This window comes from Camellia sinensis, chromosome 4 (assembly GCF_055761805.1).
Source record: "Camellia sinensis isolate YWXY chromosome 4, ASM5576180v1, whole genome shotgun sequence".
Taxonomy (NCBI): Eukaryota; Viridiplantae; Streptophyta; class Magnoliopsida; order Ericales; family Theaceae; genus Camellia; species Camellia sinensis.
This window is the reverse complement of record NC_138964.1, coordinates 84,248,584-84,262,355: the sequence shown is the minus strand read 5'-3', so window position 1 is coordinate 84,262,355 and position 13,772 is coordinate 84,248,584. Positions and strand designations below refer to the sequence as shown.

At 35.9% G+C, this 13,772-nt stretch overlaps 1 protein-coding gene across 9 annotated transcripts in view; it reads left to right on the top strand.

The window, feature by feature from the left end:
* The window catches only part of LOC114268649 (ARM repeat superfamily protein), a 127,360-nt gene that overhangs the window by 87,204 nt on the left and 26,384 nt on the right, over nt 1-13,772 (top strand). For 7 of the 9 annotated variants that reach the window (XM_082925247.1, XM_082925248.1, XM_082925249.1 and 4 more), the window contains one exon: nt 10,231-10,337. The exons of the other annotated variants lie outside the window; for them this stretch is intronic. In XM_082925247.1, coding sequence (XP_082781373.1) covers nt 10,231-10,337 — 107 coding nt within the window. The remainder of the gene's footprint in view (nt 1-10,230; nt 10,338-13,772) is intronic. 9 annotated transcript variants of the gene reach the window in all.

The window sequence follows — 13,772 nt, the reverse complement described above, 5'->3', positions numbered from 1 at the left end:
AATTATTAAAGCAACATTTTACATATTATATTCTAACAACTATAACACTAAATTTCTTCATTATACATTCTAACTTGGTATCAAAGCAATCTATCATTCATTAGGAAGTGTTCTACAGATTCTGGAGATTAATCGGAGGTGATTGCGATGCACTGACGTCATCATCCACACTGCATGAATGAAACCTATACCACTAGGCTTGAAAATCTCTTTTGAGATTTATGGTGATTTTTGTGGAATTTTTTGATCATCTTTGCTATGAGTTTTCTATTTTCGTATTTTTTGGTGCCTATCTTTGAATTTGGATTTGTTTTTGCTAAATCTTCTTGCTGAAGTCAACACTATAGGGGCCGAAAGTCATAACCCTAGTGATATTTGGTGTTAATTTGTTGTTCAAATGCTGTTGGGTGAGAATTTGGTTCGAATTTGTGCTCCTATCTGTTTGGCAGATTCTGTATCTGTTCAGTAGGCTCTTTTTTCTTTTTTCTTCATTTTTATTTTTTATTTTTTTTATTTTTATTTATTTATTTTTTCCATTTCTACCTATTGAAATTGACTATATAGGGGCTGAAATCCTTCTAGCAAGGGATAATTGATCTTCAATGTTAATTTCTGCTAGTGAGGTGTTGTGTTGGTTCAATTTGGGTTTGAATTTGTTTGGTAGATCTGTATCTTCCCCGCTTCTGCCCGATTTGTCATGGATTTCTATTTGTTAAGCTAGTTCTGTAGCCTATATTGGTTGTTGTGGGTACTGGTTGCTGAGGATAGTGACTATTTACAAGTATTTTGCTACATTTGTGCTCGTTTGTTGTGTATTTTGTGTGATTGATCATCATGGCCGAGATTGAGGCTAAGGTTATGGTTGTAGGTAAAGATGATCAGTGTTGTGAAAGGAGCGCCTAGGCGCAAGGCGTAGCGAGGCACAAGGGTTGCTACTGAAGGAAGCCAAGGCGAGGCTAGTTGAATCAGTCGCGCGCCTTGGTCGAGCCTTGGGTCAGGCGATAAAAGGGCAAGGCCTAAGCGAGCATCTCCTCCCCCCCCCCCCCCAATGCTTATCTAATGGCTCTCATATGAGTTGAAAGGGTCCAATCACATAGGATTACAACTCAATACCCAAATCTGTCAACGACTCAAAGCCCTAAAATCTATTGAAGGAAGCTTGAGTGTCGTCTTTTCTCTTCCTCTGGGCTCGTCTAGACTTTGTTTTTGATTGAGGATTGCAACTTCGTCTTTAGGTGAGGAGTCTTCTTCTTTTCTTCTTCACTGTGCTGTTTCGATTCAATTTTTATTTTTATTTTTATTTTTTTTTGCTGCTTACTCGCTGTGCTGATGGGTGATTTTTTTCTTCTTCTTTTCCTTTTGCTTCTCTTCTTCTTTGCTGGGTGCTATTGTCTCTCTGTTTTTATTTTATTTTTTTGCTGCTTCTTCGTTGCTGCAGCTAGGTGTTTTCTTTTTTTCTTCTTCTCCTTCTCCTCTTCTTTGCTGGGTGCTGTTGTCTCTTTGTTTTTGTTTTTTTTTTAAATTTTTTTTTTTATGCTTCTTTGTTGCTGCTGCTAGGTTTTTTTTTTTTTTTTTTTTTTTCCTTCTTTTCCTTCTCCCTCTCCTTCTCTTCTTCTTTGCTGGGTGCTGTTGTCTCTCTAATTTTTTTTTTTTCATTGCTACTGGTGCTGTTGGGGACTTTTTCTTTTTCTTCTCTTCTCCTCCTCTTCCTCCTTCTCCTTCCCCTTCTTCTTCATTGCTCTCTGTTTTTGCTTCTTCTTCTTCTTTGTTTCTTCTTTGGTCTGCTCTTTTGTTTTTTTCTTGCTTATTCGTTGCTGGCCTGGCTGGCTCTTCTTCTACTTCTTCTTCTTCTTCTTTTTTGTTTCTTTGCTGTGTTTTTTTGGGCTCTGTTTTTTTTTTCCTTCTCTTCCATGCCTATCCTTGTTTTTTCTTTTGCAATTATGTCTCTGTTTTGAGTCTGCCTTTGTTAAGGGGACAAAAAAAAAAAATACAAATAATTAGTTAATCACACATTACATTACACTGAAATTATTTTCCATTTATTAAATTTGTTGTGTAGAAAATGACATCTAAAAGTAATAGAAAAGATCCGGCGTGGAAACATGGCCATTTGGTAGAGCCCAACAACTTAAATAAGTTTGAATGTAATTTTTGTGGTAAATTATCAAATGGAGGTATTTATCGGGTGAAACAACACCTCGCGGGAGGTTATAGGTATGTCATTGCTTGCCCGAAGTGTCTAGTTCATGTAAAAGAAGAGATTAGAGAGTTCATGTAGAAAAAGAAGGTGCAAAATGAAGAAATGAACATGTTGCTTGATTTCAATGACATGGACATGGAAGATGAAGATGAAGATGAAGATGATGATGTTGTTGAGATCAATGTTAATCAACGCCGTAAGTTGACAAGTAGCATCCAAGGTTCATCCAAATTCAAATAAAAAATGCCAAAGAGAAAAGGGCCTATGGATGTTTACTTCACACCCAATTCTGAATCAGTGATGAAAAATTGAAGAGATTAAGCAAAAGGGAAGCAAACACAAATTGATGAGCATGACCCTTACAAAAAAGAAATGAGTGCTCGGGCAGTGCAAAGATTTGCATGGTGGATGTATGATGCTGGTATCTCTTTTATTGCTGTAAATTATGGGGAGTTTTGGACCAATGATTGAAGCCATTGGGCAATATGGTCCCGGTATGAAGCCACCAACTTACCATGAAGTGCGGGTTACCTAACTCAAAAAAGAGGTGAAACATACTAAAGATTTGATGAAGAATCATAAAGAGGATTGTGCAAAATATAGGGTTCTATAATGGCTGATGGCTAGACTGATAAGAGAGTGAGGACATTGATTAACTTTTAGTGAATTGTCCAAGAGGAATCATGTTTGTGAGTCAGTTGATGCTTCTAGCTATTCAAAGGATGGGCATAAGCTATTTGAATTACTAGACAAGTTTGTGGAAAAAGGTGGAAAAGAGAATGTGGTGCAAGTTATCACTGATAGTGCTGCAACTAATGTGTTGGTGGGTAAGAATCTTTCCTCCTTCCTTGCTTCAAAATTGTTTACTCATAGTTTGTTTTGTAGTTAAAATTTAAAAACTTGAAAGTAATAATTCTTTGTTACATTATAGGGAGGTTTTTGGAAGCTAAGTATGAACACTTGTATTGGACACCATGTGTTGCTCATTGCTTGGACTTGATGTTAGGAGGCATTTTCAAGATATCCCGACTAAAAAAGACATTTGAAAGGGGTATTGCAGTACATGGCTACATTTACAGCCGCCCTACTTTCCTAATCATGATGAGGCGCTATACAAATCTGAAGAATTTGATCAAGCTTGCAAAAATTAGATTTGCAACCGCCTTTCTGACTTTGTCTAGGATGTATCAACAGAAAAACAATTTGAGAAAGATGGTCACCTCCGAAGACTGGACATCAAGGAAATGGGCAAAGGAGCCACATGGTAAAAGAATGGCACAAACTTTGTTGATGCCTTCATTTCGAAATAATGTTTTGTTTGCCCTCAAGGTCTCAGATCCTCTCGTCAAAGTGCTTAGATTGGTTGATACTGAGAAAAAACCTCCCATGGGATACATTTATGAGGCAATGGATAGGGCAAAAGAATGCATTGCAAGTTCGTTTGATCATAAAGAAGAGAAATATAATGAAATCTTCGAAATCATCGAAATCATCGAAATCATTGACAAAAGGTGGGATGTCCAATTGCATCGGTCTGTACATGTAGCTGCGCACTTTCTTAATCCAGAATTCTTTTATCCAAAAGCATTAGAGGTGCAAAAAGATCATGAAGTGATGAATGGGTTTTATGAATGCATGCAAAGGTTGGTCCCAGATGTCGCTGTTCAAGATTTGATCACTAATGAGATGAGTATTTATACGAAGGCTAAGAGCCTTTTTGGCAAGCCTGCTGTGATTAGGCAAAGAAATACAAGGGCGCCAAGTAATACATTATAGACTCGTAGAGTAAGTAATAGTCAAACTCAATACTTGGTAACAATTATTTCTAACTAGTGATTATTGCAACTGATTTGTGGGCATCATATGGTTCTAAAATCCCAAACTTGCAAACTTTTGCCATAAAAGTCCTTAGCCTAACATGTAGTTCATCGGGTTATGAACGAAATTGGAGTGTATTTGAACATGTGAGGATTTAACATTCTAACTAATTTTTGGTGAATTCACATATTTTTTTATTCTCAATATATAGAATTTAATATATTTCTAATAGTTGAAGCTTCATAGCAAGAAAAGAAATAGATTGGAACGTCTCAATGATTTGGTGTTTATCAAATATAATAGAACATTGAGATCTAGACATGACATGCGCAACACTCTTGATCCCATATGTTTGCAAAATATTGATGAAAGCAATGAGTGGTTGCTTCAGAGGATGGATGGAGAATCAGATGATGATATTGAGCCAGTGTTTGATGATGATGATGGCTTAACGTGGGCCACTGTTGCTAGAGCTTCTGGAGTAGAAGAAAGTAGTCATGTAAGTAGAGCAACAAATTCGCGTTCAAAGGCACAATCGAGGATATCTAAATCTTCAAGATTAACTCCACTTCAATTAATAGATGAGGAGGTGGCGAGGAGGAAGATGTTGAGGGATATAAATCAACTGATGGAGAAGAAGATGATGGTTTGCTTGCCATTGATGTTGAGGATGACGATTGACTGACCTAACCTAACCTAACCTAACCTTTCTTATGAAATTGCTGTTTTGAAATGTTAAGACTTATATTAGTATTTGTCGGATATTTATGTTTTGGATTTTTTTTTTTTTGAATGTGGATTATTTTATCTTTGAAATTTGGAATGGTATGTAATATGCACTTTCATGGGTTTGAGAATTATTCTATAATTTGCCTTGATTACTTTTTATTTTAAAAAAAAATTGTCTTAGTACTATGAATGATTAGTTTATGTTAATTTATCTATTTTTTACTAAGACTATGCGCCTTACTTTAATAAAGCTCGCGCCTTGCCTTGCACCTAGGCCCCAAGAGACCTTCAGCGCTTTTGTGCGCCTTGAGCCTTTACAAACACTGAAGATGATGACATGCTCAAATCTATCAATACAAAAAAATTGAATGGTGCCAACTACTTGGCTTGGGCTCATGCAGTCAAAGTTTTCTTGTGTGGCAAGAAAGTCTCGCTTCCTTGGCGAACTCCCTCCTGCCATTGATTGTAAAGCGTATGATGATTGGTGTACTGAGAATTCTTGTGTCATAAGTTGGATTTAGCTCAATTTGGAACCACATGTTGCCACTACCACGGCATTTTGTGATACCTCTTAAGGAAATATGGGACTCCCTTTCTGAATCTTTTTCTAATCAGAGTAATATCTCTTGGTTCTATGAATTATATGAGCAAATTTTTGCTATGCGTCAATCTGGCCAGTCCCTTCCCCGAGTATTATAGTAGTCTTCAGACCTTGTGGGATCAATTATTGCAACATTGACCCTTCACTACTGATGTGAACAAACACAAGCAACATTGGGAGCAGTTGATGATAGCTTCTTTACTCTTCGGCTTAGATCCTAAATTGCGAGGGTTCAAGGATCAGATTCTTGCTAGTGAGACTCTACTTTTTGTTGCTAATGCCTATTCTAGGCTGTTACATTCTTCCTTGGGTCAGGCACGACCTACCACTAGGTCCTCTACTTTGTCATCCTCTGCAATGGTCTCTAGTCGTGGAGATCGTGGACCTACTCGAGGGGGTTTTCATGGCCCATCTGGCCCTCGGGGCTCTTCTTACGGTTCACAAGGTTTTCATAGTGGTGGTTCCCGTGGTGAGGGTAGTAGTGGAACTAGCTCTCGCACACGTGGTGATCGTTAGTGTACTCATTGTGGTTCCCCAGGTCATACTGAACCTTGGTGTTGACAGAAGTATGACAAACCTGACCATGTGCATCAGGTTATGGATGCTCCATCCTCACAGTCCTTAGTTTCCATTGGTTCTATTGTTTCTCCAGTTGATTCTCATGAGACACTAAGATTAATGAGCTCAGCTCACTGTGAATTATGTATTTTATATTATTCATTAAGGGTAGTTTAGTAGTTTAAGTTATTAGGGTTTTATTCTATTTAGATTATATATTTGTATTCAACCCTCTTGGTTGTATTATTCAATAATATACAAATTCTTCTTTGTTATCTGTTTGACCTTTTTGCTCCAACTTGAGTGGAAGTGTTAGAATAGTTATTTTTTGTTTTGTTGTTCTTCTATTAATATTTACTTTTGTTGAGCATATGATGGTCATTTCACTATGTTAGGGTTTGTATATATATTTTTGCTGATGTAGAGTGAACAATCATTCCAGATATATATATAAAAATTACTCTCTCTTCTTTTTCTTCTTCTTCCTCTTAAACCTTATAAACCCTAACAATAAATTTCTCCATTATGCATTCTAACTTATAATGTTATAATGGAAGATGTAGAAGGTGAATGCAATATTAAAGATTAGTGGAATGGTGGTGGATGGGCCCCACACAAACCTATTTTATATATATATTAAAATAAATCGACATTGTTTTCCATTGACTGGCAAAGAAAAGAAAACAAAGAAGAGAGAGAGGGAGGAAGAAAATGAAGGAGACAGAGGAGGAAGAAAAATGAAGTCGGAGATGGCAGACGAGGAAGAAAAACGAAGGCGACAGAGGAAGAATAAAGAACAGAAGAAACGAATCGAAGAAAAGAACAGGTTAGGGGGCTCTCTCTCTCTCTCTCCCCTCCAAGATGTTCGGGCTTTGATCCACCTCTCTATTTTTCAAGCTTTATCTTGTTACAGAGTGTCCAAACGTGTCTTGGTGTGTCGAAAATGTGTCCGACTGGAAAAATTCAACAACAAAAAAAAAAACACGGGACACGTCTGGTAGAGTGTCTGACACATGTCCACAGCGTGTCCGACGCGTGTTCGTGTCCAACACGCGTCGGATACTTGTACGCAGCCTCCGGCAAGGTGTTCGTGATTCCTAGCCAGGAGACATAGCAATGTCACTTCACCTGACATGTATCTTCTCAAGAAATACATCTTTTCTAAACCAAAGCTTTTCTTTTACCCATATAGAGATTTGGCCTTTCAATTCAACCCCTCTGCCATCTCCTTCTCTCTCGAACCCTTTCATCCTACTTTCATCTCTCTCTCTCTTTATTTCATGTAGCGCTCTCGCACACGCCTGCTCTCTCTCTATGCTTTTGTCTCCTTTCTCACCCCTCTCTATTTCTCTCATATCAAATTCCCACAATCGTCTCTCTTATATCTATTACGATTTACACTCTCAATATCTCACTTCCTTGCCTCCCTCACGATTTGTCACCTGTCCTGTTTCTGAGATCATAGTAACGGTGATGACGGTGGCATAAAATCGATGATTCTGAGATTGTGGTTATATTGCTGTGTTCTTGTTCTCCCTCATCCCCTGAAATCCTTAGGTCTCCCTCTTCCGAATCCCTCATCCTCCTATGATGTTACTAGAGCTTGGTTACAACATTGACCGAAGTCCGAGTGAAGTTTAGACCACCCAAAATATATGGTTTCAAACCATTGTTCGGTTGATATTGGATGAAATATGCATCAAACCGATGTTCATTACAAAGAAGTTTTTTTCTTTTTTTTTTTGTTTTTTCTTTGAAATTTTAGATAAAATTGGTTAGGCTTGGGTCAAGGCTACCTTGCCCCAAACCTGATCAGGTTCTCCATTTTCATCCCCGCAGCCACTCTGACCCTACTAAAAAAGCCTGCAACCCTGATCCCATTAGGTTCAGGGATGGTCGGGTAACTGCCAGGTCAATATTTGTCATCCCTAGTGATAACGCAGCGACTATGGTTCTCCCTTTTTTTGTTTAGTTATTTGGGAGGTTTTGGATTGTCGTTGTGCAATTTGATATGTTATTGGTTGGGAGTCATGTGACTCATGCCTAAGAAATCTGACAGCTTTTTGGTCCCCGATACCTCCTACTTTGGTATACTAAGTGGCAAAGCCATTGCCCAACTAAACTACATAAATCCACCTTTTGCTTTATGTATTTTTCTATTTTCAGTAGTTAATAGTAGATCAATAGATCAATCCATTAATCTTATTCAATTCAGATTTTACTTATTGAAAGAGTTCATTTCAATTAATTAATTTAATTTGTGCACCATAGTTTTTGAAGGTGCTCTGGATCCACAAGATAAGGCCTTTGCTCGTCAAGGTGCAGCGAAGCACTTCATTCTACCCTAAGCAAAGCTTGTCACTCAGATATTTGGAATTATGTTGCTTAGATATTTGGATTATGGAATCCTAGGGCTAATAACTATTAGAGGAATTTTATTGCTTCTAGTGCTTAATTCTGAATATTTATCATGACATGATGTATAAAAATTTTTTTTATCATTGTAGAATGTGATTATTGCAATTCAACTATGCTGCTGGGTATATTGGATGAATAGGATATATACATTGATTTTATATCATGCTAGAATCCTTTCTTAGCTCACATCTCATGCTGCAGCTAACAATTTGTGATGCCGGATGGCTGGTGAGAATGGAACAAAAAAAAAAGAGAGAAGAGAAGAGAAAAGCCATACAAAATAAAAGAAACTTTAATTCTCTAATCTATATCTAAAACTCAAGTCAATATCATACCTGAAACCATTACATAAAAGGCCTATTTATAGGCATCCAAGAAAACCCTAATTAGAAGTTACAGGAGATAAAAATTACCATAATTAAAGACTAAGAGAATAATAAAACCTATTTAATTATACATAAGTAAATAACATTTCCAGTTCCTTCTTGTTCCCCATCACTTGGGCTCTAGGAGACTTCCAACACCTTAATGTGACTTGGCCTTTGATGAATTTAACCTTCACTTTGCCAATGGGCAACCAACAACAGGGTTTAAAGTACCCGAAGCAAAAAATAGTAAGAAAAAAAAATTTGTCTGCACATAGTGGAAATGACCTACTTTGCTTGGTCAGCTTAGAGAACAGAGTGTTTATTGTTATGATCAATTTATTCCAAGCTCAAGAATTTTTATTGGGTGTGAATTCCTTGATATTCATTGTATCCTAATTGTTTTGCTTATTTTCTGTACTTGATGAGAATGCTACAAAACCCACTTTTGAAGTGCCAACACATAGCCAGGGAGTGTTGTCAAATTTTGAGCCTTTTAAAGTGATGTGTTTGACATCTCATGTTTGTTTTGGATATTGACGCCTGTTAATGTCATTATACAGAGTCGATGAAGCATGAACACTTCAAAATAGGCGCCGTAGCAGTGTTTGACATGGGGACATGTATGCGACATGCCATGTGGCGTGTCCCTTTAATTTTATTATTTCTTTTTCATGGGACACGTTGGGGACACGCGTGTCCAATTCTAGACATGTCAAGGGACACGACAGTTTTTTTTTTTATTTTTGTAAATGTCTTTTGGGGTGTAAGTGTAAAATTAAGGAAGTCAAAAAGAAAAGGATGATCGAGCCTCTACTTTTTCCCTAAATCAGAAGAACAAAATACAGAGAAGAAAAGAAAGAGTGGTTATTTGTTAAATGTAGTGGTTTATATTAATCTATATTGCAAATATATATTATATAAAAATAAAAATTAGTTGTGTCCCCCGCCGTGTTCGTGTTCCCATTTTTTTGAAATCACCGTGTCCCGTATCCGTGCTTCATAGTACAGAGTTTTCTTCTTTGATGGATTCCTAGAATTCTGCAATTATGCTGCTAGACACCATGAGAAACATGGAAAATCTTATTGTTAAACACATGCCTTAACAAAAGAAAAAGGAATAAAAAGTCCTATATAGCATTAACCTCCTAGCAGTTTTGTTTCACCTCAATTCGTTGAATTTTCATTCTATTCCTTAATCTCAATGGAAGAATCAATCTTGACACATCAAGTCCGAGTCATCCCTTTCCTCACCTGCCACTTTCAATCTGATTGCTTCTATCAATTGCTATCTAACACATCCTCAGGAGAATACTGTGTACTTTTTTTTTTTTTTTCTTTCCTTCTGTTGTAAGCTTTATTTTTAATCACAGTTCATGTTTGATGGTTTAAATATTTTTTAATGTTTATTTATTATCTATGATAATTATAGTATATTTCACTAAGTTAGGATGATGTGTTTTTTTACATGATATGCATGCCTCTCATTTGAATTTTATTAAATTGGTATCAGTTTTCAGAAAATCATGTAATTTTTGCAGGGCTCCATCTGTTTTTAGTATTCTTTTGCTACTGCTTCGTGATTCTCCTAACTATAAGATCAGGATCCAAGCTGCTGCTGCTTTGGCTGTGCCAGCAACAATACTTGGTCAGTAGTAACAAGTACCTTTTTTCCATTTGACCATTGTTTGGACTGATGGTGTTTTTTATTGCATTAATAAGAGACTCAGAAATTCCTTATTTCAACCATTAGAATACAACTGACTCTTTCTTTTTCTCCCTTCATTATGTGTTACTTAAGGGTCGGTCATATGAACCATTCAATTTCTTTACTCGCAACCTTGACCTACATTCTTAGTGCTTTAAACTTGAATTTCATTTTTTGTAATGCAGTCGTGATTACCATCGGAGCTCTCTTTATCCTGTCCTTATGTAGCATTTATTTTCCAGTTAATGGGATAATTCTCATTTATGTTCGTTGTTGCCCTAAATATCTATATGATACCTCTTTCTTTTAAACCGTACTACATTCTACCAGGGCATCAGAAAGCTTATTTTTGTTCCTACTCTTATAAATTATTCTTCAAGAGAAAATAATATTTCTTTGACTATTTAAATTTCTTAGTATGAGCTTTCACTGATTCTGTTGTTACTTGATATGTTGTAGTCTCAATGTCATTGATTTGGTTGAATTGAAGTGCATCGTGGGAGTTAAATGGTTGGATGAGAAACCCTGATATGATACCTACACAGGACTGAATTTGGTTTATCTGACAAAATGAAAATATCTGAGGTGTGCCAGTGAGCAGCGATACTCTTTTTTTTTTTTTTTTTTGGTGTGTGTGTGGCAGCAAGAAGCAACACAGAATGAATCAGGGAGAAAAGAAGACACAAAAGTAGAAGTCACAAAATGAGTACAGTATCATGAAACATAGCAACTGCAAAAATAATGGGCTTCAACATCAAAATAGAACTAATGAAGGATATATTGCGTAAAAAAAATTATGCTGGTAATTTTCAGACAGGAATTCACAAATCTTGTGAATGATCGATAGCACCCCCTTTTGAGTGCGGCACCCTCTCAAACATGGAGAGACAAACTAACATACTATAACAAATGATGAGAGATATGATGAGACTTAAACCATGATCTCTTATAATGAATCTTTGACATGACAGGAAATAATACGAGATTAACAATCAATAAAGATGACAAACCACCGATTATCAAAAAGAGAAGCAATAGGAGGACACACACATCAGTATGAATAAGCATAAATCATAAAAGGATAAGGACTTCTTCAATAACTGAAGGATAACAAAAACAGTTATGCTTAGTGTTCACAAGCATTGCAAACAAATTTATTCCTATGACAATGTGTCATTGATTATGGAAAAAGCTTTTTTTCTAATATGCGAGAAGAGGGGTGCTCCAAGCGACATGCCACTAATGGACCCGTTTGGTGTAGCTGTTAAAACAAATTATAGATTATAGCTTAACAGATTATAAATTATGACTTTAATTAGATGCTGTTAATCTGTTTGGTGTAGCTGTTGGATTATAGATTTAAATTGCTGAGTAGTGTTTGTTAAATAAACTGTAAAATAGTTTTTTGCTGTGTAATGTCCTTTTTGCCCTTATAAGATATAAAAATTGTAATTTTTTTTATTTTCTTCAATTTTAATTTAAAAAAAAATTATTAATAGAAGTTAATAATGTTATTTCATTAATAGCTGTTAATCTCTCTCTTTCTTTAGTTTTCATTTCATTACAACAATTGTTATTTCATTTTTTTTTTATTTCATTTAATAAAAGTTATTTCATTTTTTTTTTCATTAATATCAATTAGCAACAATTTTTTATTTATTTATTACAATACTAAATAATTTTATAAAATTCTTTTAATAGAAGTTATTTAATTGAAATAAATTTATATCAATATTAATTGAAATAAAATTGTGCAATTTATTTCTTTATTTAAATTGTGCAATTGTGCAATTTATATCAATAATTGTGAAATGAAAATTGTGATTTTTTTTCATTACAATACAAATTAATAATATAAAAATTGCTAAGTTTTTTTAATATATTAATTCATTACAATAATTTAATTTATTAATAACCAAACCCTAGCCACCACGCCCGCCCTCTGTAGAACCGGAGAGAACACAGAGAGAGCTAGGGTTAATCGTGAAGAGAGAGAGAGAGGGGGTTTTAGATTGCGAAGAGAGGGTTTAAGATAGCGATGTTTCAAATCGCAAAGAGAGAGGGTTTCAGATCGTGATGGTTTCAGATCGCGAAGAGAGAAAGAGTGAGGGTTTCAGTTCGCTAGGGTTTCATATCGCATTGCGGTGGTTCACAACGCTGGAGAGAGAGAGAGAGCTCTGGTTCCTAATGCCGGAAATCGTCGATCGTCACGTTGGGAATCACCTTTTTCACGCCGAAAATCACCACTCTCTCTCTCTCTCTCAAAGTGAACAATGACCTTTTGTTGTTCATATAGTGGCGATTTGGTATTACTTCAAATTGGTGAAGGGCATTCAAGTAATTTTGGCCCTCCGATGGCAACTGCGCGATTAAGCTAAAAGAAAAAGCTTCTCCTCTTTCACTTAAAGAAAAAACTGATTTTTAGCTTACCAAAAGCTATAATCTGTATTATTAAGTTGAACTAAATACACCAAAATAGCTTAAATTAAGCTAAAAGTTGAAATAGGTTGAAAATAAGCCCTACCAAACAGGGCTAATGTAAGAGATGTAAAGGTAATCCACTAGCAGCCTGAAGAGCCTGACTAGATGATAAAGGCAATGAAGGAGTAGCTGATGAAAAACAGGGAATAAAGGAGTTGGTGCATAATAATAATAATAATTTACTAAACACCATGTGCTCTGTCACCACCAGTTGTTCTCGTTGTACTCAGCTCCTGAAAAACACAATGTGTAGGGAAGAAAGTCACGGAAAATTTGAAAGGATTGGTAATATTGTTAACTGAGAGTTAATTAATGGAGAATTTTGGAGCATGAAGAAGAGAGGATAGCGAAATTGAGGAAGAGTAGTAAATAAAATCCTTTCCAAATACTAAAGATAATAGCCATCAATGACTCGGACGTCGTCCTTACCAGAACAAGGGGTGTAAAAGTGATGATGAGTCCAATCAAGAATAAGAGAGATAGAATGTAGAGAGAATTTAGAGAGAAGATCTCAATCAATCAATGTTTATTAATAAAAAAAAATAAATAAATAAAAAAAAAAAAAAAAATGGTTACAAAGTGGTTATGCCTCTTTTGGATATAGGCTACAATTTCCTTCTACTAACTATCACATGCTATGCACATGATATCCTACATCATACTCTCGCACTCAAAAGAACTTGTCCTCAAGTGAAGACAAAACAAAACACAACTAATGCACTAGAAGCGAAACAAAAACTAGAAAGTACAATACAAACAAATTCCACAAAGGAAACTAATCTACAATGATAGAAGCGGTGTTGACACAAGAATCATCTGGAAAATAAGACGCAAGGTGTTGTACATTAAAGGTGTTGGAGATTCCTAACTGAGGCGGCAATTTGACTTGAGAAG